We start from the raw sequence: 26240 nt of genomic DNA, 5'->3' as shown, positions 1-26240 counted from the left end.
TGGAGCGATTGGGGCCAGCGCTATCAGTGGGTGCAAGCAGTGGCTGCTGCCCTGATCGCCCCTCAGGAGCAGGGGGAGGTGGAGAAGCCCTCAGAGGCAATTGGGGCCAGCAGGTGTGAGCGCAGGGTGGGACTGCAGCATGCAGGAGCAAAGAATTTTGAGTAACCACCAGAGGATCAGCTCCATGACAGCGGCCAACACCCCACCTTGGTCTGGTGCCCCCACTCTCCTGCTCCACCATCCCACTGTGGCCGATGCCTGCCATGTTCTGCACTCTGCCGCCTGCTGCCCATGCCCACCATGTCCCGCGCACGCCCCTTGGTGGTCAGTGCACGTCATAGTGATTGTTGTTTGGTTGTTCCACCATTTGGTCTATTTGCATATTAGCCTTTTATTATATAGGATGGCATCATAGATTATTAGAAGTCAACAGGCCCTTTGAGAAAATCTAGTCAGATTCCCTTGTTTTACAGCAAATTGAGTTTCTGAGAGGAGAGGCGCCTATTGTTTTTTCCCATTTATTTTTCATTTATGCTTGTATCGTTTCTTTTAAATAATTTTTCAATTAACTCAAACTCAATATTTTTTTGTATTAGTTTCAGGTATATAGCATAGTGGTTAGATAATCATATACTTTACAAAGTTTTCAGCCTGACCTGGCACCATACATAGTTATTACAGTATTATTGATTATATTCCCTTTGCTGTAGTTTACATTCCCATGATTGTTTTGTAACTACCAATTTGTATTCCTTAATCCCTTCACTTTTTTCACCCAGTCCCTGAACTCCCTCTTCTTTGGCAACTATAAGTCTATTCTCTGTATCTATGAGTTTGTTTCAGTTTTGTTTGTTCATTTATTTTGTTCTTAGATTCCACATATATGTGAAATCATGTGGTATTTGTTTTTTCTGGCTGATTTATTTTATGTAACACAATATCCTCCAGGTTCTTCCATGCTTTTGCAAATGGTAAGATTTCATTCTCTTTTATGACCAAATAACATTCCATTGTGTAATGTACCATAGCTTTTTTATCCACTCATCTGGTGGTGGGCACTTGGTTTACTTCCATATCTTCACCATTGTAAATAATGCAGCAATGAACATAGGGGTGCATATATGCTTCCTAATTAGTGTTTTGGTTTTTTAAAAAATATATATTTTATTGATTTTTTACAGAGAAGAAGGGAGAGGTATAGAGAGTTAGAAACATTGATGAGAGAGATCAATCAGTTGCCTCCTGCACGCCCCCCCAGTGAGGATGTGGCTGCAGCCAAGATACATGCCCTTGACCGGAATTGAACCTGGGACCCTTCAGTCCACAGTCTGACGCTCTATCCACTGAGCCAAACTGGTTTGGCAGTGTTTTGGGTTTTTTAGGATATATACCCAAAAGTGGAATCACTGGGTCATAAGGATGTTCCATTTTTAATTTTTTGAGTATTCTCCATGCTGTTTTCCAGAGTGGCTGCACCAGAGGCACTTACTGTTTATAGGAATGTTTCAATCAGGATCAGGCTATCTGGGTTCCCAACTTCATCATTTTAGTGAGGTTTTCATTTGGGTTGAATTCGTTGTTTCATAACTCTTTCCCTATCCCCAAATCCTGTCCTGAGGCAAAAGCAAGGTGGTCACCTCATGCACATAGTATCTTTCTGGTTGTGACTGTCTATTTCTTTGACTGTTTTTCTCTGTTAGCAAACTGAGGACAGAGAGTATGTCCCATTGACTTCTGAACCCTGGTGGTATCATAATGCTTGGCACATTGGGAATGAATGAATGGATAGATTAATGAATGAATTGATTTTTTTAAAAAAAGACACAAAAGTAAAGGAAACAGTTTTGCCATATACCACCTCCAAGCATGTAGGTAATGTCAATGTTATTCTAAAATCCCAACATAAGCTACCATTTACTGCCAGCTAAGAAAAATGTCTCAAATTCACAAATTGTACATTTGCGTGTTTTTTAAGGTTAACATTCATTGAAGGCTTCAGATTTGATGAGAGCTTTAGCACACAGAAAGGCTGAGCCTAGGGCAGTTAATGCCTTTTATGAACACAGTAATGGATCATTCTTGGGCTGATTCATCTCATTCCTACCTAATGGTTTGCTTATTTAACTGTGGCTGCCTTTTTTTTTTTTTTTTTTTTTACCAGGAGGTCTCAATGCATTGAAAGTTCTCAGAACTCACCATGTAAATGTGAGAGCAGAAGAGAAGAATTAGGCTCAAGCAAACTGACATTTCTGTAACCTGCAGTGAATTTCTCATAATATGCACTAATTCTTAAGGAATTATTTTTACGCTAATATCCTAATGAGAGTCAGAAGTTCCTCAAGGAGCTGGAATTGCTTTGAAAGCCCAGTGGATTGTTAAAAATCAGAAAAGGCCCCTTAGGTCTTTTGACTCAGACTAACATTAAGGAGGATACGGGAATCCTGGAGTACTGAGAGAGTTCTCTCTCCATGTGTGGAGTCTTGGACCATAGAAGCTGAGACCCAGGGCAAAGGATTAAAGTTACATCTGAACAAATGTGAGATCACACTGCCTTTTCAGGCTGTCTACACTTTGATAAATACCTCTGATCAATAAGGCTATAAGTATTGTGTTTTTGTCATTGCTTATTATATTTTAGATACAAAGATTATCTTTCCATGCACAATAAACTTCCAATCTATCATCTTTTCTACTTGAGAAGTTTATCATCACTTATCAAAATACATTCAGTTCACTGAAGCAAGGTTAATTATCTAGATTTTAATGACTCTTGAAAAGCATACCTCTCTTCAAAGGTTCCTAGATATTATTTGTATTAATAAGATAAAAGTACTAGGTTTCCCAAAATATAGTTTCTCTCCTAGAAAAATGATCCCCTTTCAACTATGCTTTCCCTTGGAAAAATTTATTATTCCAATTATAAATGTCTTTTGATATGCAGTATCTTACTTACATTTTTATGACCTCATTAAGTCCTCTGAAAGCTTGAGATGGAATTACTTTGATAGGGAGATAGGTGAGTGATCTAGAAAAGAAAAAAAGGAAAGCCAAGAATTTAAACTTTAAGATTGGGTGCCTTTTAAGTTCATGAATAAAATGTGTGTGTGTGACTACAGAGCTCTCAACAACTGAATTTAGGTTGGGAATTCTAACTTATATCCATAAAGAGATGTGTCATGAATTATTGCTGGTCTATATCAAACAGTGTGTAATTTTTTGGTTAAAATCTGAACTTTGGGATCAGACACATCAGGTTCAAATCCTCACTCTCTTACTACCTGGCTATGTGATCCTGATCATGTTATTTAAGCCCTCTGTTTCAGTTTCTTCATCTATAAAACTAAAATAAGATAACCCATGTGAAGGACAGGGCTTCGCACCAAGTAAATAGTTAATACATAGTTCTAAAGTGGTCCTATAAGTTTGGTTGGGAGGGTGGAAAAGAAGCTTTCTTGGGTAGAGTGGAGAAACAAATGGTAAAAATACAACTGAAAATTAGGCAGACAGGAGAAGGGAAGATCTAGTAAGAACATGTCCCATCTTCTCCAGGCAGCTTATTATCCCAAGAGCACTTGCTAATATGGTTAAATCACACGGGCATCACATGCCATTTTTGGGGAACATCTATATAGCACATTTCCTTCAGGCACTCACTTATATCCTGAGGAACAATCTAAGTGTTCTTGAATTGAGATAAAAATTATGCATTACATAACAGTTGAGAATAGAATGATTACTCAGCAACAGCAAAAACTAGAACAAGACGATGTACAAGTGATAAAGGAACTTGGAGTTATGATAACTCAGAAGAAAGCATCAGCCAGGTAGGGATGAATGTTCAACATTTATCAAGCACCTACAGTGATTCAAAATTTTAGCACTAGGACTGGCAGAGAGAAGGGGCATGGAGCAGGACATTTCAGGTGGGACAAGAATATCATGACAATGATAACAGAGGTGGGAGGTGCTGCCTTGCTTTTTATTATCTATGCATCAGAGACTGCCTTAGCTGCTGGGACAGAAAAGCTCCATGATGAGCAGATTTGAGTCAGTGAAATGTCTTACAGTTCCAGAGAGACTTGCTGCTGGTATAAGGTGCTGTGTGAGTGATGCACACCAACCTATAACCTTGTTATAGCTACTCAACAATGGAGTGAATAGATATTCCCCTTTAATAGCAGAAGAAACTGGATCACAAAGATATTAAGTAATTTGAACAAGGTAACAGGACTAAGCAGATTGAGACCAAATTTTCTTCCCACTGGCAATATTGGGCCAAAGTATGTGATTCCCAATCCACTCTTTTTGTTTCTTCCCCTGCCCCCCAATTTTATTGAGGAATACTTGACAAACATACTTATATATATTTAAGGCGTTCAACATGATGATTTGATATATACACATATATTATGAATAGTTAACTTTTGTTGTGGTGAGAACACTTAAATTAAGATGTACTCACAGCAACTTTCAAGTATACAATACAGTATTATTAACTGTAGTCACCATGCTGTACATTAGATCCTCAGAACTTATAACTAATAGTTTGTACCCTTGACCTCTACATTTTTTTCTCTCAGGCCATGGCAATCATTCTATTCCCTGTTTCTATGAATCAGCTTTAACAAATTTTTTTTAGAGTCTACATATAAGTGATGCCATGCAATATTTGTCTTTCTCTGTCCAGCTTATTTCAGTTAGCATAATGCCCTCCAGGTTCACTCCATACTGTCACAAAGGTAGCTTTTCTTCTCTCTTTTTTTTATGGTTGAAAACTATTCCTTTGTGTGTGTGTATGTGTGTGTGTGTGTGTGTGTGTGTTTATATATATCACATTGTTATATTTTCTATCTATTCATCTGTCAAAGGACATTTAGGTTGTTTCCTTATCTTGGCTGTTATAAATAATGCTGCAGTGAACATGAGAGTGCAGATATCACTTTGAGATAGCGATTTCATTTCCTTTGGACATCTACCCAGGTAATGCCCTCTCTTTCAGTGAGCACAGTGGTGGGACAGGCCTTGTAACCTTGCTTTTCTTGAGAGGAGGCATGTCACACTCTTGATATTCCTCCTGCAAAGCATCTTACCAACAGTTCCTCTCTGGGGCTAATGCAAAGCAATTTCATTGCAGAAAAATGCTTTCATTCAAGATTCTCTTAGAGATGGTATAGCCTTGAGGAAGTAAACCAAACTTGGTCCTCTGAATCTATTCCTGAAGACAGTCTCCCCAAGTACACCGTTCAATACCCAAACTTATTTAACAGGGCATCCAAGAGGAATAGGGACAGTGGGGGAGAAATCTTCTTACGATGGCATGTTTGCTTCCTATATTTCTTCTGGAATCATGTCCGCTTGGCTTACTGATTAAAAACACAGTTTTATTGCTCTCTGCACTGCCAAGTCAATAAATTTCCAGAAGAGAAAGCTGTATTCTACTGTACCCCATGCAACATCAATAAAACTGACAGCCAAATTCTGATTCCAGAGTCTTTATTGCTGGGGATAATGCAGTGCAGAACATATTTTGAAGAGTGTTTACATAAAAGCTTCCACTGAACACTTCAGAGCCATTTATATGCAAATGAAACCCCCAGGCTGAAGCCTCTCCCCAGGCAGTCTCCTCCTCCATAAGGGCACAAGATGTGGCTCTCAGAGGAGCAATTAGGCTCAGATTTGACCAGGGAGGTTGTTTGATATAGGGATGAGGGATGAGGAGCAAAGGTCAGACAGGAGTGAAAGAAGCAGTAGATCATGCACTGGCTGTCCCCAATGACTATGGAAAATCCCTGGTGCAAGATGAAAATTTTGAAGTTGATGTTGATGCCACAGAGCAGGAAAGGCAGAGTGATTGAGTTCCCACCATAAAAGAGCCACGGAGCGAACAGCAGGTAGTTTTGTGGTTGTGGTTGGGGCCAGAGAATGGGGAGAGAGGTTGAGTGAGGTAGGGGCACTGAGCTTTTCACAACAGATGTATTCTCTTAAACCCATGTGGAGAATGTGTTTCTGTGAATCCAAAACTGTTTTTTCCCCCCACTGATTTATATTTTTATTTGAGAGATGCTATGTCTTTATTTCCATTGCATCTTCAATTGGCAGCAGTTCCTAAGCATTCAAGTGTCTGTCTCCTGTATTTAAATGTGTTTGTTCACGTGGCCCATGATTTATTCATGACCATTTGAATGCACTTCCATTAAGGTGCTCTATTCTTTGATGGATGCTTCTATGAGTCTTAACACAAAGCCAGAAACTTTTAGCAATGTGGTTGTCTCAATTACACTGCTATTCTACTCCCACATGCATCCCAGAAAAATTCTCACATTGATACTTAAGGGCAACTGTACAAGGATTGTCTTCATAGCATTGTTGGTGTCGGGTGGGTTGGAGGAACGTGAGTATCCTCTGCTGAGCGAGGGAATGGTAAAATGTGGACAGTATACACCTACCTAATTGGTCAGCAGTGAGAAGCAAGCATCTAAAGCATGATTCTAAGATCCACACAGAGCATCATGTGTGGATCTTAGAATCATGGTGATAAGAGAAAAAAGTAAGAAATTACTGATATATATATATCTCAGTAATATATATTTATGTATATATATGTACAGAATTAAAATACATACACATCAAACATAGACATTTAAAAAGAAAACATATAAACATACATTTGGATGGTTGCCCATGGTGAGTCAAAAGGAAGTAGGAGAAGGGGATAAGATAAATAACTGAAAACAGAGAGGGACTTTGAATGGACCAATGATAATGTTACTTGAATGAAGAAATATAATCAACTTAATGCTCTGTACTATGAGAAAAATGGGAAAGAGAAAAAGTTTTATTTTGATATATCGAGTTTCCTCCTCCCCTTCCCTCCCTCCTTCCTCCTTTTCTTCCTTCCTTTTTTGCAGTTAGGCCTACATGTATTCCAAGACTTTTGTGAACTTCAGGGACTCTTGTGGGAAGGCCAATCAGTATCATTAGATATAGAACAGAAACCAAGGAGAACTGGGGAAAAAAGGCAAGGACTGTTCAGCGACTCTGCTGTTCAGGGTCAAAAGAGGCATGAAAGCTATGCATAAAGCAAAGAAAAATAAAGGAAGGACAGCCTTTTCTGTCTCAGACAAATAGAATCATTCTTCCAAACTATGGATCTCAGATGAGTAGTAAAGAGCCAGGATTAGTGGGCAAATGTGAGTTTGAACTTGCAGGGTGGGGCGTTCTCTCTGCCTCTTGAAAAGTGAGATGGCAGTGGAAGAATATGGCTGTGAAACCATATGTAGCTGCTTACATTTATTACATTTTCACAGTCCTTTGTACAGTTTTAAACTTTGATTTCTAAATGAATAATGTAGCATAGGTGACACCTGGAACATGGCCAAAACCCACCTTGCCCAAGTGCCTTTCACACAGATGTTGAAACAAATACTTAGATTGGAAGACAAAGGTTGCCTTAGTTTCATCATTTTGGGAACCTCCATCTACTCAAGAATCCTGCCTGCAAGTTCCTCACCCTTCCAGTTATAAAGTTGAAGTAGAAATAGTCAGCCTATCTTCCTTAGAATTGGAATAAAGCACTCACCCTAGTTCTGAGATCTTGTAATTGGTTATGACTCTGGTGAAGCCCTGTGTTTCTCTGCATCATCTACACTGGGCCCAACAATATTTGGAGAGTAGGAGTGTGCCTGCATGCCTTGGATTATATCTGCTTCCCCCACAGCATGTTGGTGCTTGTTTTTGTCTTGATTCCTTATTCTGTAACTTGCAGGTCCTCTCTAATTGTTCCTAATGTCTCTTGAATACTCAAGGTTGGGCCTTGAGCCGCTCTTCTTTTTCTCTCCTGACTGATAACCTTCAAAGGAGACAATCTGTCCAGCCCACTGAATTGTTAATGAACCCTCAAAATAATGTTAGTTGAAGAGCTTTAGAACCAAGAGGACTCTGTGTCCCCCTTCAAGGAAATCTAGGATTTGGAAATCCTTGCTTACAAAAACCCATCAATTGGGAGACATTTGTTTTATCAAAGGGTTCTTTTTTCTACAAAAAGATTCCAAGCACAGTTCCTTTAAATAGCAAACTTCATAGGTGAATTGGAAATATGGTTCAGTGGGTACACTCTCTCCTTTTAAAGACAGGCCATGCATAAAGCCAATAACAACTGCAGGTTCCCCACCTCCCTTTGGTTTTTAAGAGCTTGGAGTACACAGTTCAGGGCAGGGCCCACTTCTGAAGCCCACAGATTGAGCAGGGGCAGAGAGAGACAAGAGCCAGGGAAGAGATGCAGCACCAATCTGGAGCCTTCAAAGCTTGGGTGAAGTCTTTGGTCACTTTGCTGGAGCTTTTACCTTCCTTCTGTTACCAGTGAATCAGGTACTCGGTTCTTGAGTTTAGCAAAGGAAGAATTCAGAGCCAAGAACTCTAGTGCCAGAGGAAGTTTAATTAGCAAGCAAGGCACAAGTACACTAGAAAAGAAAGACTTGAGCCCACTGCTCAGAGAGCTGCATTGGCCTTTTAGAAAGAAAGTCACAGAGGCAGAAGCAGTGAGCTAGCTGGGCTTCATGGACTCAGGAAACAAGTAACAGAGGCAAAAGGGGGGCCCTTGGAAATAGGTTCAGGGGGTTAGCCCAAGATGAGCTGCCCCTGCTCACTGCTACCCTGGTTGCAAGTCTCATGGAGACCTTTAGAGCTGAAGAGAAAGAAAGCAAAGACACAGGCCTGAAGATAGTAGACATGGGAGAGAGAGAGAGAGAGAGAGAGAGAGAGAGAGAGAGAGAGAGAGAATGAGAACACTGGGTCCTTTGTCTTAAGGGTTTTTATCTGTTTTCTAAAGGCGGGAATTTTAGGGGAGGTGTCAGGAGAGGATCTCAATAGGATATTCATCAGCTTTCTAGGTGTATCCCTTAATATGCTGATTCATCAAAATGAGGAGGATCAGGGTCATGATCTCTACTGGTTGGTCAGTCCTAGGGTAGGGGGTCATTGGTTATTGCATCTGGTCCTGATGCCAGCCGTGGTAATGCTTGGTCTGCTTTTGCTGCTTTTCTGGGCCTGGAACTGAAACACAACTGAGGCCTAAATGTTATGCTGGTTGGACTAAAACTCTGTTAACAGACCTGAGGCTTTGTTCCGAAGATTATTTGATGCTGATAAGAACCTCATTGTTCTGAAGGCTTTAATGCTTGAGGGAGTGGTATGTGGGAGAAGGAGGCAGGTAACTAAGGGTGCTGGATGAGGCCAGTTTGAATCAGTCATCTGTCTCAGTTTCCCCATTCTACTTGCCAAGGAATTTTCCTAGCTTCTAACTATCGTGCCTCACTTCTGCCCAGCATGACAGAAGTGAAATATTTTTATTCACTTCCCTCTAATTGTTTAGAAAAGCCATCTATATTATTGACTTAGGAAAGCTACAAACATCCATCCATCTTTTACAGATGATTAGTTTATTGATGGAGCTACACACGCTGAATTTTAAAACACTACAAAATCAAAGGGAAGGGAAAAGAGAAATCAGAGATGGTAAAAGCTTTTTGCCTAATAAACTCATTGAAATAGGAGGGAGGAACATTAGCTTATTTAAATTCAAAAGAATGTTAATGTTTTTGTATTTATAATATAAAACCTTGTTCTATATTTAACAGAAGCTTAAGAATTTCTGTATTCTTTTCAAAGCTGCTCAGTAATTACAATAAACTTGCTTTCATCTTGGAATGATATAAAATGGCTTTTCTCTTTCCAAATGATTTAAATCTTTGTGATTTCAAGTGCATTGATCTATTTGGTAACTTTATTACTTGGTATGCCTTCATTTGTTGGCCTCTTGTCTTTAGCATTTACCTTGAGGGAGCTGAGACTGCAATGTTAACTGAAATATGAAGTCAGTATAGATGGACATCCAAAATGTTAAGTTTTACTTCAGAAACTTTTGGGGCATACATTAAAAATACATCCAGGTAGCCCTAGTCGGTTTGGCTCAGTGGATAAAGCATTGGCCTGTGGACCGAAGGGTCTCGAGTTCAATTCCTGTCAAGGGCACGTACCTCCACTGCAGACTCCTCCCTGGTCCAGGCCCTGGTCAGGACTCGTGCAGGAGGCAACCAATCAATGTTTTTCCTCATGTCGATGTTTCTCTCTGTCTTTCCCTCTCTTGCACTCTCTCTAAAAATCAATGGAAAAATATCCTTGGGTGAGGATTAAAAAACAAACAAACAACACATCCAGGCAGTTCTATTGTTTGACTACTTCTTTAAGCAGGTATTGTATTTGGCTCAAAGGATCAGAGTGAAAGGTCCACTTGCAGGTGATTTGGTTCAGCCCCTCACTTTGCAGTTGAAGAAACAAGTTAGGAAAAGTGAAATGACTTCCCTGAAACTACCTGGCAATTCAGTGTCAGGTCTGGATTATAACGTAGGCCACTTCATTCCTGGTCCAGTGCTGTGTCCTTCACTAATCAAATCACATCAGTACTTTTCTTTGGGGGGGAGGGGGTTCATACATCCTGCTACATGATCCTCTGGTTCTCCTGTGAAAACCTAGACTTCTGATGGAGCCTTCAGCTTCTTGAGGGTATGTGCTCACAGCTTTAACATTAAAGATGGGAAGAGATCAGCCAAAGAACTCATATGCATATATACATAACCCATGGTCACTGACAATAGGGTGGTGAAGGCCTGAGGTGGAGGGTGGGGGTGGGTTAGAAAAGGTCAATGGGGGGAAAAAGGGGACATACGTAATACTTTCAACTATAAAAATAAAAAAAGACGCAGCTCAAATTCCTCTTCCTCCATGAAGCTTCAGATTCTACCAGAATGGGTTTTCTTTCTCTCTTTGGTTCTCATCAGCATTTAATAACAACATGGATTTTTGTTTGTTTGTTTACTGCACTGTCATTTGAAATTTACCAGGAGCCCTGTGTGAACATTTCTTCTGTTCCACCATTGGACACCCAGTCTCTGGTGGATTCTGCCTTCATATGTATCTTGCTTCTAGTCCTTTATCCCTTTCCCACTGCCACTCTCCTTGGCCTTTTTTTCCCCCTCCACCTTGACTCAACTACACTCCCCAAATTGGTTTCCTCTCACCCTGCCCTGGGTTTCTCCTGCCCAGTCTAGATTAATCTTCCTTATAACTCCTACTGTGTCACACTTAGATATCTACGGATGTCTCAGCCTTGCATTCAAGGCTCTCTAAATAAAGGCTCAAACTTCATTTGTCAGTCCTATCACTCATCATTCCTCTCATATAACTAGTATACTAAACTTGCGCTGTCCAGCACCACAGCCACTGGCCACATGTGGCCACTGAGCGCTTAAACTATGGCCAGTCCAAGCTGAGATCCACTGTAAGTGTAACATACACACTAGATGTTGAAGACTTAGTATGAAAAAGAATGGAAAGTATCTCATGAATAATTTCATGTTGATTACATGTTGAATAATATTTGTACATATTGGATTAAATAAAGTATTTTATTAAAACTAATTTCACCCTTTAAAAGCTTTTTAAATGTGGCTATTAGAAAATAAAAATGACACCTGTGACACATTATATTTCTACACAGTGTCTATCTAGACAAATCAGACTATTGTGCTTCCTGAACTTGCCTCACTTTCCTTTCTTCATTCATACTGTCTCCACCATCTGGCACATCTGCACTTCTCTGCTGGTCAAATTCTACTCTTGTTAAAGGTTTGTCTTGAGTGCTATATTCTTTTTTTTTTTTTTAATATATTTTGTTGATTTTTTACAGAGAGGAAGGGAGAGAGATAGAGAGTTAGAAACATCGATCAGCCGCCTCCTGCACATCTCCCACTGGGGATGTGCCCGCAACCCAGGTACATGCCCTTGACCGGAATCGAACCTGGGACCCCTCAGTCCGCAGGCCGACGCTCTATCCACTGAGCCAAACCGGTTTCGGCAGTGCTACATTCTTTAAGGAATGTGTCTTCCCACCAATTGCATGTGCTTTCTCTTTGGAAGTAGCACAGTGGGGTAGTGAAGAGTATAGTTTCTGCAGCCAGGCTGTCTGGGCTTAAATCATCACTTCATTCTATATCTATAAATGATGATGATGCTAAATAACCCAGAGATTTTTGAAATTAAGTAAGAAAATGTCTATATAATACTGCTACAGCGTCAAGCACAAAATAAGGCTCAGTAAGTACTTTTAATTCATAGCTGCTTACTGTGAAAAACTCAAGCTTCCCCACTTTTGCCTTCCTTGTCGGGGGTGGAGTAGGGTGGGTTCAGGACTTTGGAATGCACTCTTCTACTTAAGGTCATCCTTAAGCTTATAAAACGGTGACTTGTTCCAAACACTTGACTATCTGCTGATTATACATAGGACAACTGAGAGGAAGACTAACCACACCCAATTGGCATCTTTCTTTTGGGTTCAGGTATCTCTTATAGGCCTCCCCTAATAGCCTTTAAATAAATGGTAAAGAACAACTCTCCATTAAATATTTCAACTCTAGGGAGCCACTCTGCAGAGTCCACATTTGCTCATGATTTAAAGAAGTTCAGTCGGAACTCTGCCATTGAAAGTGCAATTTGAGTGACCATCCTCTAAGACGGCCATTGCAGAGCACCGGCCAAGCTGCTAGGTGACTATGAATTATAATGGGAACCACGATGTTCAAGAAGCTTCCTGGATAATGGATTTTCCAAGTCATTTGTGCTACAACTAAATTAAAAATATAAAGCCTTGGAGGAAAATGGTATAATCTAGGCTCTCACTCAAAACCCATTTCAAGGTTTCTCAAGACACAAAGCAAAATGATCTAATCTTTACCCCCTAAACTAGAATTCTCCTAGCAATAATATAACATGACAAGAATAACTCTGGTAAATAAAAGTACACGATGAATTCTTCCAGGGGGGATGTCTGCATCATCTGAAATGATTTCTCAAAAATATTTTTTAGAAGCAGAGAGTATTATGTTGTCAGGGCAGTGCCATTGCAGATATGCTTCAGGAAGCTCTTTGATTACAAGCTTCTGTTTCCAGACACCTAAACCTTCTTCATTTTATTTTATTTTACTTTAATTTTTAGTGAGCCTGTAAAAGGTGGTTGCACTGATATACCACATATTTTAATTAGCCGGAGGATGGGTTTGACATGCCCGAAATTACTGGCATGTGTGCTTTCTGGTTGCCTGGCTCAAAAATGACCCTTCTCTGGAAGCATGTCATTGCTGATTGCATGGGGTACAAGCACCTCACTGACTGCGCTCTTATGCTTCTGCGTTGGGGCCTGGCAGGGGGAGGCAATCAGGTTCTCTCTCTTGGGAATTTAAAACTATAACAGACAGACAGAAGGAGTCTTTGCAGCTGATTCATTGTGAAGGTGGCATCTAGAAAGAAGTTCCCTGATCTCTTACTGCTAAAATGCCAGATTCTCCCTGGATCTAGCTAGCACCCTTCTACCTCCTTATTCTTCTCATAAATTCATCTCTTATGGTTAAGTTTGTCAGAGGTGATTTCTGGTGCTTGCAAATGAGAAAAGCCTTATTCAGAGCCCTACCCAGGGTTTCCAGTGGAAGTGGCCCACTGTGCCCTTGATGCTCGATACATAGACAGGGCCTGTGCTGGTGGTCAGTGAGAGAGCAGAAGACTTTGAAGAGTGATTTTAAATCTATCTATAAATCTATCTATCTATCTATCTATCTATCTATCTATCTATCTATCTATCATCTATAGAAAGAGAATCATTGATCTGCTGCTTCCTGCATGCCCCTAATGGGGATTGAGCCTGCACACCAGGCATATGCCCTTGACCGGAATCGAACCCGGAACCCTTCAGTCTGCAGGCTGACGCTCTATCCACTGAGCCAACCTGGCTAGGGCAAGAGTGATTTTTTTCCCCCCAGTAGCTTTTCTAAGCTGGTGTCAAAGGCCAGGACTGACCTTATGGGATAATGGCGCTAACCCAGCTGCCCATATAGAGAATGAGGCTTACAAAGCTACACCTTAGATGATACCTCCACCAAAGTTTCTTTGTTACTGTGTCTAGAAGGGAAGGCTCCTCTGAACTCCTATCAGATGTTGTTTATAGTGGCCTTTATTACCTTCTATTGTTCCGGGTGTGATCTAAAAACTGTAGTCCTCTCTTTCCTACAGTCTGAAGACTGTCATTGGATCCTGCACATTGACGGGTTTCAGCATGTAGTTCCTGAGTGGTCAACAAGTCTGACCTGAGGGCTTTCTCTGTTTCTAGCCTGAGGCTTAGGGGTGGAGAATACGGAAATGAAGGAAGAAGAATGGGTTTGAGAGCAGATAGGAGTGGCTCAACTAAACAATAGGAACCAGCCTATAATGAAGTGTAAGGGGTGCATTTGAGAGGCAGCTCAGACTGGGCTGAAAAGACCAGCATATCAGACTCCAGGCAATAATGAGCTCTGCTATTTATGGATTCTAACTTACTCACCTTCAAGGTTGAGGAGACTTAGTGGGTCATTTTCTCTAATTAACACCTACCAGGAACAAAACTAGTCCATCAGGCTTGCCCCTTGGAAGACAGATATTTACTGTTCATCCTCCTATATGGGCTAGGACAGTGGTCAGCAAACTCATTAGTTAACAGAGCCAAATATCAACAGTACAACAATTGAAATTTCTTTTGAGAGCCAAATTTTTTAAACTTAAACTATATAGGTAGGTACATTCAACTTTAAATTCAATTTTAAATTCATGGTTTTCGTCTTCCGTTTTTCTTTGCTTCTTCTTTGTAGCCATTTCAAACAGGGCACCTAAAAAATGTTTCTTTTTATAATAATAAAGCCACCAACACAAAAGAATTACAATTCTTTTTTTTTTTAAAATATATTTTATTGATTTTTTACAGAGAGGAAGGGAGAGAGATTGAGAGTCAGAAACATTGATGAGAGAGAAACATCAATCAGCTGCCTCCTGCACATCTCCTACTGGGGATGTGCCCGCAACCCAGGTACATGCCCTTGACCGGAATCGAACCTGGGACCTTTCAGTCCGCAAGCCGACGCTCCATCCACTGAGCCAAACCGGTTTCGGCTACAATTCTTAAATTGATGACAAAAATATCTGTAGGATTTGCAGCTGGTTGGAAAAATACAGATAACTTTATGCTTCGAGTAGGTACTTTTGTCACCCACGCGCCATTTGCGGACGTGACTAGCACTAACCATTGCACATGAGACTGTTGACTGACTGGCTCACTCAGCTTGTGCCTGAATCGCAGGCGCCTCCCCGCGCTGCGTATCCCGCGGCCCGCCTGCTCCGCATCTCCTGTCGCCCGACCAACACCCCCCGCTTCTTCTAATGCCACTTCTTCAAAATAGACTCGCCCAGGCCGAAAACTGACTTCTGCGCATGGGCCACGAAGTTTCAATCGCACTGTAGGTGTGCACCTGCACGTGGTATTTTGTGGAAGAGCCACACGCAAGGGGGCCAAAGAGCCGCACGTGGCTCGAAAGCCACAGTTTGCCGAGCACTGGGCTAGGAGAATGAACAGTAAATGCAGTCTTCTCGGCATCATCCGATGGCTAAAACAATACTTTGTAGTTGTGGTAAACCTTTACTTCCCAGTACTTTTGGCTCTGCTGTTCTGTTTATCTTTCCCATAGTCACACCCACTCAGGGGCAGGAGTCATCGCTCCCCTTTTATGGACAGCATAGAGCAGCGGTTCTCAACCTGTGGGTCAAGACCCCTTTGGTAGTCGAACGGCCCTTTCACAGGGGTCGCCTAAGACCATCCTGCATGTCAGCTATTTACATTACAATTCATAACAGTAGCAACATTACATTATGAAGTAGCAACGAAAATAATTTTATGGTTGGGTCACAACATGAGGAACTGTATTAAAGGGCCAGAAGGTTGAGAAATACTGGCATAGAGGCTTTATCAGTAGCCAAATCCACAGTGCAAGTTAGGGAAAAGAGACCTGGTGCTAGAACTCAGGTCTGCCTGGTCTTTGTCCTGTCAATCAATTCAGATCACTTGGGGGCTATGTTGGACCCTACCCTATCATACCAGAGCATCCCTATCCCTGTGAGCTCAGATGTGTTGTCTGTTGTTGTTCGTGAGGTAGAATTAGGGACCCAGGAGTCACCTCATTTCCTTAGAGTCAAGGATGATTCTGATTTTGGCTCCGGTGGCATTACAGAGCTTTGGCTCAGGGCCACACAGAGCAGCTGTGCATGGTTTGCTGGCCAGGAGGGGGTTTCATCTCCCAGTGAGGCAGAAGCTGGGAGTAAATGAGGACCATGTAGAGAAGCTGCTAGAAGCTGCCCACCAAGTCCGAGAGCCCACTTGCCTGGTGGGAAGGATTATTTTAATTCTCTTCTTAAAAAAATAGCTGGTGGGAGACTTGCTATAATTTGCATTGAATGTGATTTTTCCGCACACCCAGGGGAGCTGCCAGAACAGAACACATATGCTCCCCTGGAGCCAGCCCTCTGGGGTCTGGGCGTGAGCAGCAAGGCCTCTCCCAACTGCAGGGGCTCAATTGGTTTTAGCTTCCTGTGTGTGAGATCAGTTACACGTGGCCAAGACTCTGTCTGGTAAAGCTACTCTGGAAGATTATATTTTGAAAAAAAGATTTCAGGCCTCATCTTAAGACATGAAAAGAAGCCAAATTGAGGGGCTTGGAAAGAAGATAGAGGTGGGTAAAGGAGCAGAACTTGATCTTTGAATTAATCTGACACTGCTTTTTGAAATAAAAAAGAATAAGGCAAGAAAAACCCACAGAATTATTGCTCTCCAAGGGGGGAAGCTGGGTCCAATGCCAAAAAGGTCTGTATGTGAACCTTTTGGCTCTACACTTCCACTGAGATTTTGGGAACTCTATTGCATGTTTTTTGGTATCTCACTAGGGGCCATCATTCCCCAAAAGGATGATTTTTAAACTAATAAAGTCTGGTTCTTGCAAAGCTTCCCCCAAGGAGCCTGTTTATAGGTACAGGCGTGTTTAAGAATTGCCTTGAAGGTACAGCTGGGGGAGCTGAGTCAGAACTGAGGTTCAGGATCAACCGCTACCTGGGGCCTTTGCTTTTTGTGGGGTAGGGAGGTGGGATAAGAGCTTCCTGAATTCTGAGTTTTTTTGGTCTGGCTAGTGTTAGGGAAGGCAGGGATAAGACATACTGTCTTACCTGCAAGAGTTAGGAAAGCTTCCCTCTGTCTAGTGGGCTTCTACCTGGTGTCCTGGACAGGAAATCCATCAGTCTCAATTCAGGCTGCCTTGGTGGTTGTTTTGTTTTGTTTTAATGGATCCTGGGCTGGGAATTATTTTTTTTTTCTTCTAATGAGTGAGTTAAAACAAATAGACAATAAAAATTAAAACAATCTGGATGGGAGTATATTAATATAGGTATGTTTCCAGTCTTGCTTCTCAGAGGCTGATATGTCTACAAAGGCCTATTCAAAGGACAGACTAGGGCTCTGCAAAATCTTGGACCTGATTGTTGATATAACAGAGAACTCCCTCCAGCACCCATAGCACCCTTGCCTCCTCACTGTCTAGGATGGAGAATTTCTAAATGGTATTTAGATATGGTACATTCTAAATAATATGTGTTTCCTTTTGGCATTGGTTCGTTGTTCTTATTCAACTTCTATTCAGTTTGATCCTCATGTACGTAGATCAGCAAACACTTTAATCATAATACCTGAGAAATTCTGGGAATCTTGAGTTGAATAAGACCTCTTCAATTGATTCTCACTTCAATGATTCAAAACCAAAGGGAGAGGGGCAGATTTTACCCCCAGGGGCTATTTGGCAAATGTCTAGAGTCATTTTTGGTTGTCACAATTTGGGAGGGCAGTGCTACTGGCACCTAGTGGGCAGAGGCCAGTGATGCTACTAAGCATACCACAGTGCACAGAACAGCCCCCACAACAAGTGATTATCTGACTCCAAATGTCAGTTGTGCTGAGGTTGAGAAACATGCTGTAGCAGAAGAGACACACATTGAATAAATGGTTACACTGTGGTGAGATATATGCAAAAATATACGTAAGTACAAGATATTGAAGCAAGTACATGTGTTTGTGTTTGGGAGGGTGGGGGTAGGAGAGGACATTGGGGGAAACTTCATGGGAAAATGACTCCAAATCATGATTTTTACTTAATGCCTTTTAATTAACTGTCCAAGAATGACTTTTGAAAGTTTATTAGTCAAGAACTACATATTGGATTTTTTCTTTTTGCACAACCCTCTGGGTAATTTAATCAGATGTTTTTGATGACTTCATATCTTCTCTTAAAAATAAAATTTCCCCAAAGAGCTGGGGAGAGGCATAATAAGAAAAAAATCCATTCAACCTTATTTCATGTTTCTCTAGTCCCGTGGTCCGCAAACTGTGGCTCGCGAGCCACATGCAGCTCGTTGGCCCCTTGAGTGTGGCTCTTCCACAAAATACCATGTGGGCGCACGTACAGTGCGATTGAAACTTTGTGGCCCATGCACAGAAGTCGGTTTTCGGCCTGGGCGAGTCTATTTTGAAGAAGTACTGTTGATATTTGGCTCTGTTGACTAATGAGTTTGCAGACCACTGCTCTAGTCTACTATAACTTATTATGGTTATAGTCCTTCCACCTGGACAATTCTTCCCTTTTCTCCTTCAAGATTCATCCTCATGACCTTTGGCTCATGAAACCTTTGGAAATTTCAGTTCACAGTTATTGGTCTATTCTCTAATTTCCTTAGAGCCTTGTTACCTCTTTCCCCATGAATATCAGTCTCTTGAGCATATTTACACATAGACTATGGGCTACTAAAGGACAGGGACCACACCCTCCTCCTGTAGATTCCTCTATAACATTGAACACTGTTCTGGACCCTGATTTCCACTGCAAGAGGAAGAAGGAGAAACACATTCAGGAAAGATGTTAAGATACTAACATTTTGCTGGGACACTGGACTCATGGATATAACACATTTTATCTTTCCAAGTCTCTGGATCATGTCTTATAATAAAGTCTAAAAGTTTAATCTTTGCTCAGTTGGAACAACATGCAAAAAATAAATTGCCATAATTATTATTAGCATTTTCTTACAAACAGATTTTTCAGAAGCTATTTCTATATCAAGCAGATCAACCTTTCTGTTGTCATAGAGACAAAGATCTTTATATAACCATAGGCAAGGTGAGATTTTTTTCTCTCTCTCCCTTCCATTTGTCTGGAACTAATAAGGAAAGGAAAATTTTTAAATCTTTTTTCTATTATATTTTTTTATTCCTCAATTAAAACTAGTAAAAATGTGGGAGGCTATTTTTTTTTATATCACATTTTAGGTTTTAAATATCTAAGTTTAAATAAAATATGGAAGGGATGGACAGATAGGAACAATTGAACAATGCCATTTTCAAGATTTGCAAGCATGGGCTTGTCAATGATAAGCAATTACAGTCCCTCCCCCCACTTTTAAACCAAACAGTGAGCTTCAGTTGGAGGTCTTAAAAGTCAGGACTACCAGGGCCTGAAACAATTAAAACGTGAACTAGCAGTTGCTGAGGGGCTGCTGAATTCTAAGGGGCACTGGGTATCCGCCTTCTCCATCCCCGAACCCAGACTGCTCCTCTTCTCTCTGCTGAGCAAGTCCTGTGGATAACTGAGTGCAAGACCACCTCCCTCTTCTTCTGGAAGCCTTAGCTCATAATTTCAGTGCCCTTCTTTTTACAAACTCCTGATAACTTGTTATCCATAGCATTTGTCTATTTTATAATTACCATTTACCATTTCATTCATTCATCATTAAGAAAAGAGGATTTTAGCATGAACTCAAACACTTTTCCTGTCCTTTGCCTCAATGTTGAATTATATCTTTACCCAACTGACTTCTTGCCCTGGGACTCAGAAGTCTGTCTGTTCTTTCTAAGATTAACCCTTCCCCTATGACCTGAGACTAATGCTATCCTCCCACCCGCATTGAGATCCCACTCCATCAAGTATTATTCTCCCCACCCCTTGCATTGTCATTGTCTGTCCTTTTCCATGGATTCCTTCCCCTATTTATCTTAAAAAAAAAACCCCAAATGACCTTTTTTTTTCTTTCTCAATCCTGTTTATTTTTCATATGTCTCAGAGTTTGGGGTTTTAATTTGATCACAGCTACCTTTTGCAATCGATAGGTATTATGGATGTATGGATGTGTGTGGGGGATGGTGGAAGTGTGGAGACGGGAAGTATATGGCACAAGGAAGTTTACAACAGACTTCTTGCTTTCCAGAAGGTTATATCCTCTGTAGAGAGCAATATCTTGCATCAGAACCACGCGGGGAGTTTGTTAAAGCACGGACTGCTAAACCACACCCTCAGAGTTTCTGATTCGGTAGATTGGGGCTGGAGCCTGAGAGTATGCATTTCCAACATTTCCCAGGTGATGCTCATGCTGCTAGTCTGGGACCACAGTTTGAGGAATATTGCCTTAATATATCTACCCTCCTATTCATTTTTATGCACCTCTTTTGTCATATTGATGTTGAAGTCACCATATCCTGCTGAAAAAGTTATCCTGTATGGGCCTTTATCAGCTCCACCTCCACCGGGTTCTCACCTGAAGATGAGGTCATCTCTCGATTGCTGATCCTCAGGAAATCTGATCTTGTGAGGGGCAGCATGTCTGTTGACCCAAGGCAGGGTGGGGTACCTTTTTTCTTCCAAGGGCCATTTGAATATTTATAACATCATTCACTTAATATAATTCACTTAATATAAATTTATGTTGCTATGAAAAAAGCTCCTAGATTTATTGAATTGTGATTTCCACCTGCAGTTGCTTTGCAGGGCCAGACCAAATGATTTCAAGGGCCTTATACGGCCTGATTCTGGATGTTTCCCACCCCTGGCCTAAGGGGTCTAAATGTCTAGGAGAAGATGCTCCTGGTGTGATGCCAAAATAGTGCGCGTGAAGAGAGGAAGTCAAGGGTTCTCCAGAATCCCACAGGGATGGCAAAGGACTTCGGAGCCTGGACAACTAGCTCCTTTTTTGGGAATGAGACTAGGCAGCTTTAGGGTGCTAGCAGACTTACCTTGTCTCACACTCAACCCCAAATCTAGTCAGCCCTTAACATCTTTTAGAGGGGTTCTCAGCGTCTTTAAACTGTGCTGTGGGGCAATAAGAGGATTTTTGTTTTGTTTTGGTCTTTCCCTTTCTGTCTTCTCCAGGGAAGGGGTACACTCCTGAGGCCTCCAAGGGTGTGGCAGCAGGAATTGAGAGATTTCAGTGAAAAGCTGAATCTGAAAGGAACTGGGACTTGGTCCACCCATTCCTGCCGCCCACCAGGGGTTCTCCACTCAGTGCCAACTTTGGAGAAGCTAGGGAAAATGTCATATATATATGAATGAAGGGGTAATTTTCTTGCTAAGAAAACAAATATAAAAAGATAATTAATAGATGAAGTATCTTTGCTACTCAATAGCTGCAGGGCCTTGGTTATTCTGTTTCTTTGGATCTAAGTGTCTTGTAATCTGTATGATGAGCACCAGGCAAGTGAGAGAGGCTGTTCGTGGCACAATCATTCATAAGAGCAGGATGAGAGGCTTGTCAGAGAAGGACAAGGCCTGTGACTTTGAAGGCAGGTTCCATAGATTTGTTGATTGATTGAAACAAATTCTATCAGTATGGTCCTCACTTTTAGGGGATTGAACTGACAAAATAATTAATGAGAATTAATATAAACCCCTCAACCTTTAAACTGTATCTGTCAACCACAAATATCCCCTGAAGGCCACTCATTCTTCTGGGGGAGAAGTCTGGCCCCTCAGGAGGGAGGGCATTCCCCTCAATGAAATGGGCATCTGACAGAATGCTGGGGCCCAAGGAATTGGGAAGGGGGGTCTCTTTTCTCCCCCAGCATGAAATTCTATCACCTCCAGCTGTTAGAACATGACCAAGACCTCCACTTTGGTGCCTTTTGGATTCTTTTATAGTATCCCTTATCTCTTGTAGCAAGTTTATCAAAATGTAATTCATATACCATAAACTCACATATTTATAGTGTACAATGCAGTAATTTTTAGTATAGTCATAGACTTGTCCAACCATCACCACAATCTAATTTTAGGTAGTTTTTGTTACCCCAAAAGCCACACCCTTTAGCAGTCACCTGACCCTTACTCCAACCTGGCAGCTTCTAATCTATTTCTGTGTATCTGGCTCTTTCATTTTTTTAAAAAAATATATATTTTTATTGATTTTAGAGAGGAAGGAAGAGAGAGAGAGAGAGAGAGAGAGAGAGAGAGAGAGAGAGAGAGAGAGAGAAACATCAATGATGAGGGAGAATCATTGATTGGCTGTCTCCTGCACATCGATTGGGGATTGAGCCTCAACCCCCGGCATGTGCTCTGACCAGCAATCGAACGGTGACCTTCTGGTTCACTGGTCGATGATCAACCACTCAGCCACGCCGGCAGAGCTCTGGATATTTCAAATAAATAGAATCATATTATGTGGGTACCTTTTTCTAAATTGAAGAAAGGAGACCTGGTGACACCCTGATACACCAGCACTCACCCCCTTCTCTTCCTCACCCCATTATTTCAACACACACCTTCCTCCACCTGCTTGCTGATGTATACAGTTCCCTTAACCAGCCCTGTGAGGGTGGAGGCGTTGGTGGCAGGCCCAGGTGGGACACAGGGCCTCCGATTAACGAGGCCTTGATTCAAATGCGTTTGTTTGGGACAGGGGTGGAGCAGGGGCTCGCATGCTCACTAAGGTGTAGGTGTGCCCTGGCTGGGGGAGGCGGCTCCCAGCAGTCCGGGTTGGGTGACCAGGTCACCCCTGGCCATTGGGCCTGAACACCTCATTCCTAGGGGACTACAGGAAGCCAGAGGTCACAGTAAGTTCTACCAACCGGGCTGCCCCAAGGCCCAAAGACCACGCAAGATTTCCGGGGGCAGAGACAGCTGCTGCTTGAGCAGCATCACACCCTGCCCCTTTCCAGTAGCGACAGGGAGACAGGGAACGACGCCTTCCCCTGTCGCTTCTGGGCAGTTCCACAACCCCTGCTGCGGCCCCAACCAGGAGAAAGAGGGGCCGGGGCTCCCAGGGGCTGGAGGTGCGACAGGGTGGTAAAGACAGACCCCAATGTTTGGCTTCTCATCACCCTAAAAGCTGGTGGGTTTGACCAGGTGAAAGATTTTCCTCCAAAGTTCCAGGTAAAGGCGGGCAAAGAGTAGGGAGGCGAGGTGGTGGGGAGCGAGGGAGGGTCGCAGGTCGGGGACGCCGCGTACTCACAGTCGGGTGAGGCCGGCCCGCGGGCCAGGGCAGCGCAGGGCGCCGTCGGGGGGGCAGCTGCAGGGCTCGGGGCAGTGCGCCCCGCTCAGCGGCCGCGGCAGCGCGGGCGGCAGCAGCAACAGCAGCGCCAGCAGCGGCCACCGCGCTGGGGACGCCTGCCCCATGGCAGGAGAACCTGAGTGCAGGCTTGGCGACTGGGCGGGCGTCCTTGATAGCCCTGGAGTGGCCCGCGCCCCTCTCCCCGCCCCTTGGCCTGTCCTCCCACCTCCTCCGCTCCGCCCGCCCTTACCCCCGCTACGGCGTTCCCGCCGCTGAAATTGTGTTGTGCCTCGACGTGGGACAGAGTTCAGTACCCCATCACTTCCTTACTGCTGCTTTCCCGCTACATCTGCAAACAGCCTTAGTTCTGGGGTAGCTGTGGGAAGGGTGCATGCTTGGGTAAGGGTGGGGAGTTCAGAATGCCTGTCCTGGCTCCACTGTAACCAGGAGTGTGAAGTTGAGTGAATTGTGTCACTGCCCCTAACTTCTTTTATTTCATCAGGGAGGGGACAGCCCCAGACTCGGGGTACAAACCATACCCCATCCCAGGGGTGAAAGTGCCCAGCTGAGAAGCTTCTCCTCTCCTTCCTTCTCAGCCCTAAATCCTTTCTCCTTCTTCCCCACCATCTCCCTCCACACTAAACTAATCTCTGTCCTCCCAACTTCCCCAGTACTGCTCAGTACTCTCTTGGTAGTAACTGCTTTCCTCCTTATATAATAGCGATTTGAGTCTGTTCTAATCTCCTCTGTAGATTGTGAGGTGCCAGGGATTCTTTCTGGCTTCTACATGGTAAAGATTTGTTGAGTGAATGAAACTACTCCAATAATATACAGCAGTTACTCCACTAGAGGCCCAGTATAGGCTGGATCTGTGACAGGTGCTTTCCTTCACATCATGCCTAAGCTTCACAGTAAACTAGCATGTGTTACAATCAGAAAAACAGTGTTCTGAGAGGTTACATGATTTTCCCAAAGTCACATAGCAGCAGAAACCTGTTTGAACTCATATTTATCACCCATGCAAAAAAAAAAAAAAATTACTATATGATCTACATACCAAGGACTTGGAAAGGAGACAAAATGTTATGGTAGACGTGGGGATCCATGATTTCCCCTATTTAATCCCATCATTAAAACACTTTTCTACCTTCCTTCCAAGAACTCTGGAAATCCTAGAAGTCTTTCTGGAAGAGGTGGGCTTTGAGAGCTGGGAAGGTATCCAAGACTGTACAGACAGGAAGTGAAAACAGATTCCCTTCTTTCTGTGTTGAAGTTACCTCTCATGGACAGACTGGCTCAGGCACCAGTCTCTAGTCTAGGGGTGTGCAAACTTTTTGACTCCAGGGCCACAATGGGTTCTTAAACTGGACCGGAGGGCCAGAACAAAAGCATGGATGGAGTGTTTGTGTGAACTAATATAAATTCAAAGTAAACATCATTACATAAAAGGGTAGGGTCTTTTTTTTCAATAGTTTTATTCATTTCAAACTGGCCGAATCCCCAGGCCGTAGTTTGCCCACTGCTGCTCTAGTCTCTTGGAGCCTCTTGCCCAAGGAAGGTGAATTTAAAAAATAATTTGGCTTTGCTAGATGACAGCATTGTGCTAGATGGCATGAAAAACAAAGCTTTGTGTGTCTATATGATTGTCTTTATGTTCTGGATCCCTGTCTCCAACTGCTTACCTAACTATATTTGCTGTTCCCCTGACCTGGAATGATTTTCTCTTCCTTTTTCATATTCCATTTAGGTAAACTCCTAGTTGTCCCTCACGACTCAACCCAATGTCACTTCCACTGTAAAGCCTTCTCTGATTCGACCTGCCTGAGTAGTTGTGGCCATAGCACTTGATTCTATAGCCAGTAATATAACACTGTAATTATGGCTTTAATTTCGCTTCCTCCTGTCCATTCATTTTAGTATTGCTAGGGCTTGTCATAGCTTCAGCCGTGGGCAAACTACGGCCCGCGGGCCACCCATTTGAAATGAATAAAACTAAAAAAAAAAAAGACCGTACCCTTTTATGTAATGAAGTTTACTTTGAATTTATATTAGTTCACACAAACACTCCATCCATGCTTTTGTTCCGGCCCTCCGGTCCAGTTTAAGAACCCATTGTGGCCTTCCAGTCAAAAAGTTTGCCCGCCCCTGTATCTAGCTCCTAGTAGGTACTCAGTATATATTGTTGAGTAACAGAATGATTAAATGAAACCCATGCGCAGACCTATAGCAGATGCTCAATAAATCAGCTGAGAGAAGCTTAACAACCTTGCTTGATTTATTTTCAACGGGGTCACATTTCCTCTCTTTTAGCTTTGTCAGATTTTGGTGGGGAAGCTGGGTTAACTCTGAGCTTTTCAAACATTTCCACCGTGTATCCTGAATTGCAGGAGAAAAGGGGTGGATACTTCAAGGTGGCGGAGTGGCATTTATTATATGCCACTTATGTTATATGGCGCCTTTTCTTTTTACTCCATAGCCTGTCTGGTATATAAAAAGAATGTTGCTCCCACCTATCCCTGAAGAACTATTTGATTCTATGCTTGGGTATCCTTGGGAGTTACTTAAACTCCCTTAAGAGAAGAACAGAACAGTCAGAACATCTTGATTTTCCTTTCTGTTTCATCATCAACCATGTGACTTAGTCTTTGATTTCCTCATCTGTAGGAGGAGGGGTTGGAGTTCACAATCCTTAAGGCTCTTTTAGCTCTACAATGCAAGGCCTTTGGGGGCAGCTCCTATTGTTTTGTTGGAAGGAGGTGTATTGTGTATATTGACTTCTTATTGCTTCTACTGGATTGGAAATTAAATCCTTTATAAAAAAGTGAAGTTGTTCAGTTGAAAGAAAACTTTAATTCTAATGAGCTTTCATTAAACTTTTATATCTCTGATTAATTTCTGTTGTATCTTACTTATCACATTGGTTCTTGTAGTGTACTTCTTATAACAAAATCACACTGATTGTTAAAATCACAAAAGTCCATTACAGT

The 26240-nt window shown here is 42.3% G+C and overlaps 1 protein-coding gene across 1 annotated transcript in view; it reads right to left on the bottom strand.

Annotated features, from left to right (window-relative positions):
- Nucleotides 1-23378, bottom strand: part of LHCGR (luteinizing hormone/choriogonadotropin receptor) — a gene marked incomplete at both ends in the record, with an annotated part of 59924 nt that extends 36546 nt beyond the window's left edge. The window contains 2 exons of the mRNA XM_081100781.1: nucleotides 2954-3025; nucleotides 23215-23378. Coding sequence (XP_080956907.1) covers nucleotides 2954-3025; nucleotides 23215-23378 — 236 coding nt within the window. The remainder of the gene's footprint in view (nucleotides 1-2953; nucleotides 3026-23214) is intronic.
- Nucleotides 23379-26240: the final 2862 nt, after the last annotated feature.

The sequence above is a fragment of the Myotis nattereri genome (assembly GCF_964212035.1).
Source record: "Myotis nattereri genome assembly, chromosome: 10".
Taxonomy (NCBI): Eukaryota; Metazoa; Chordata; class Mammalia; order Chiroptera; family Vespertilionidae; genus Myotis; species Myotis nattereri.
Note: the sequence above shows the minus strand (reverse complement) of the source record. Positions and strands in the feature narration are given on the sequence as shown.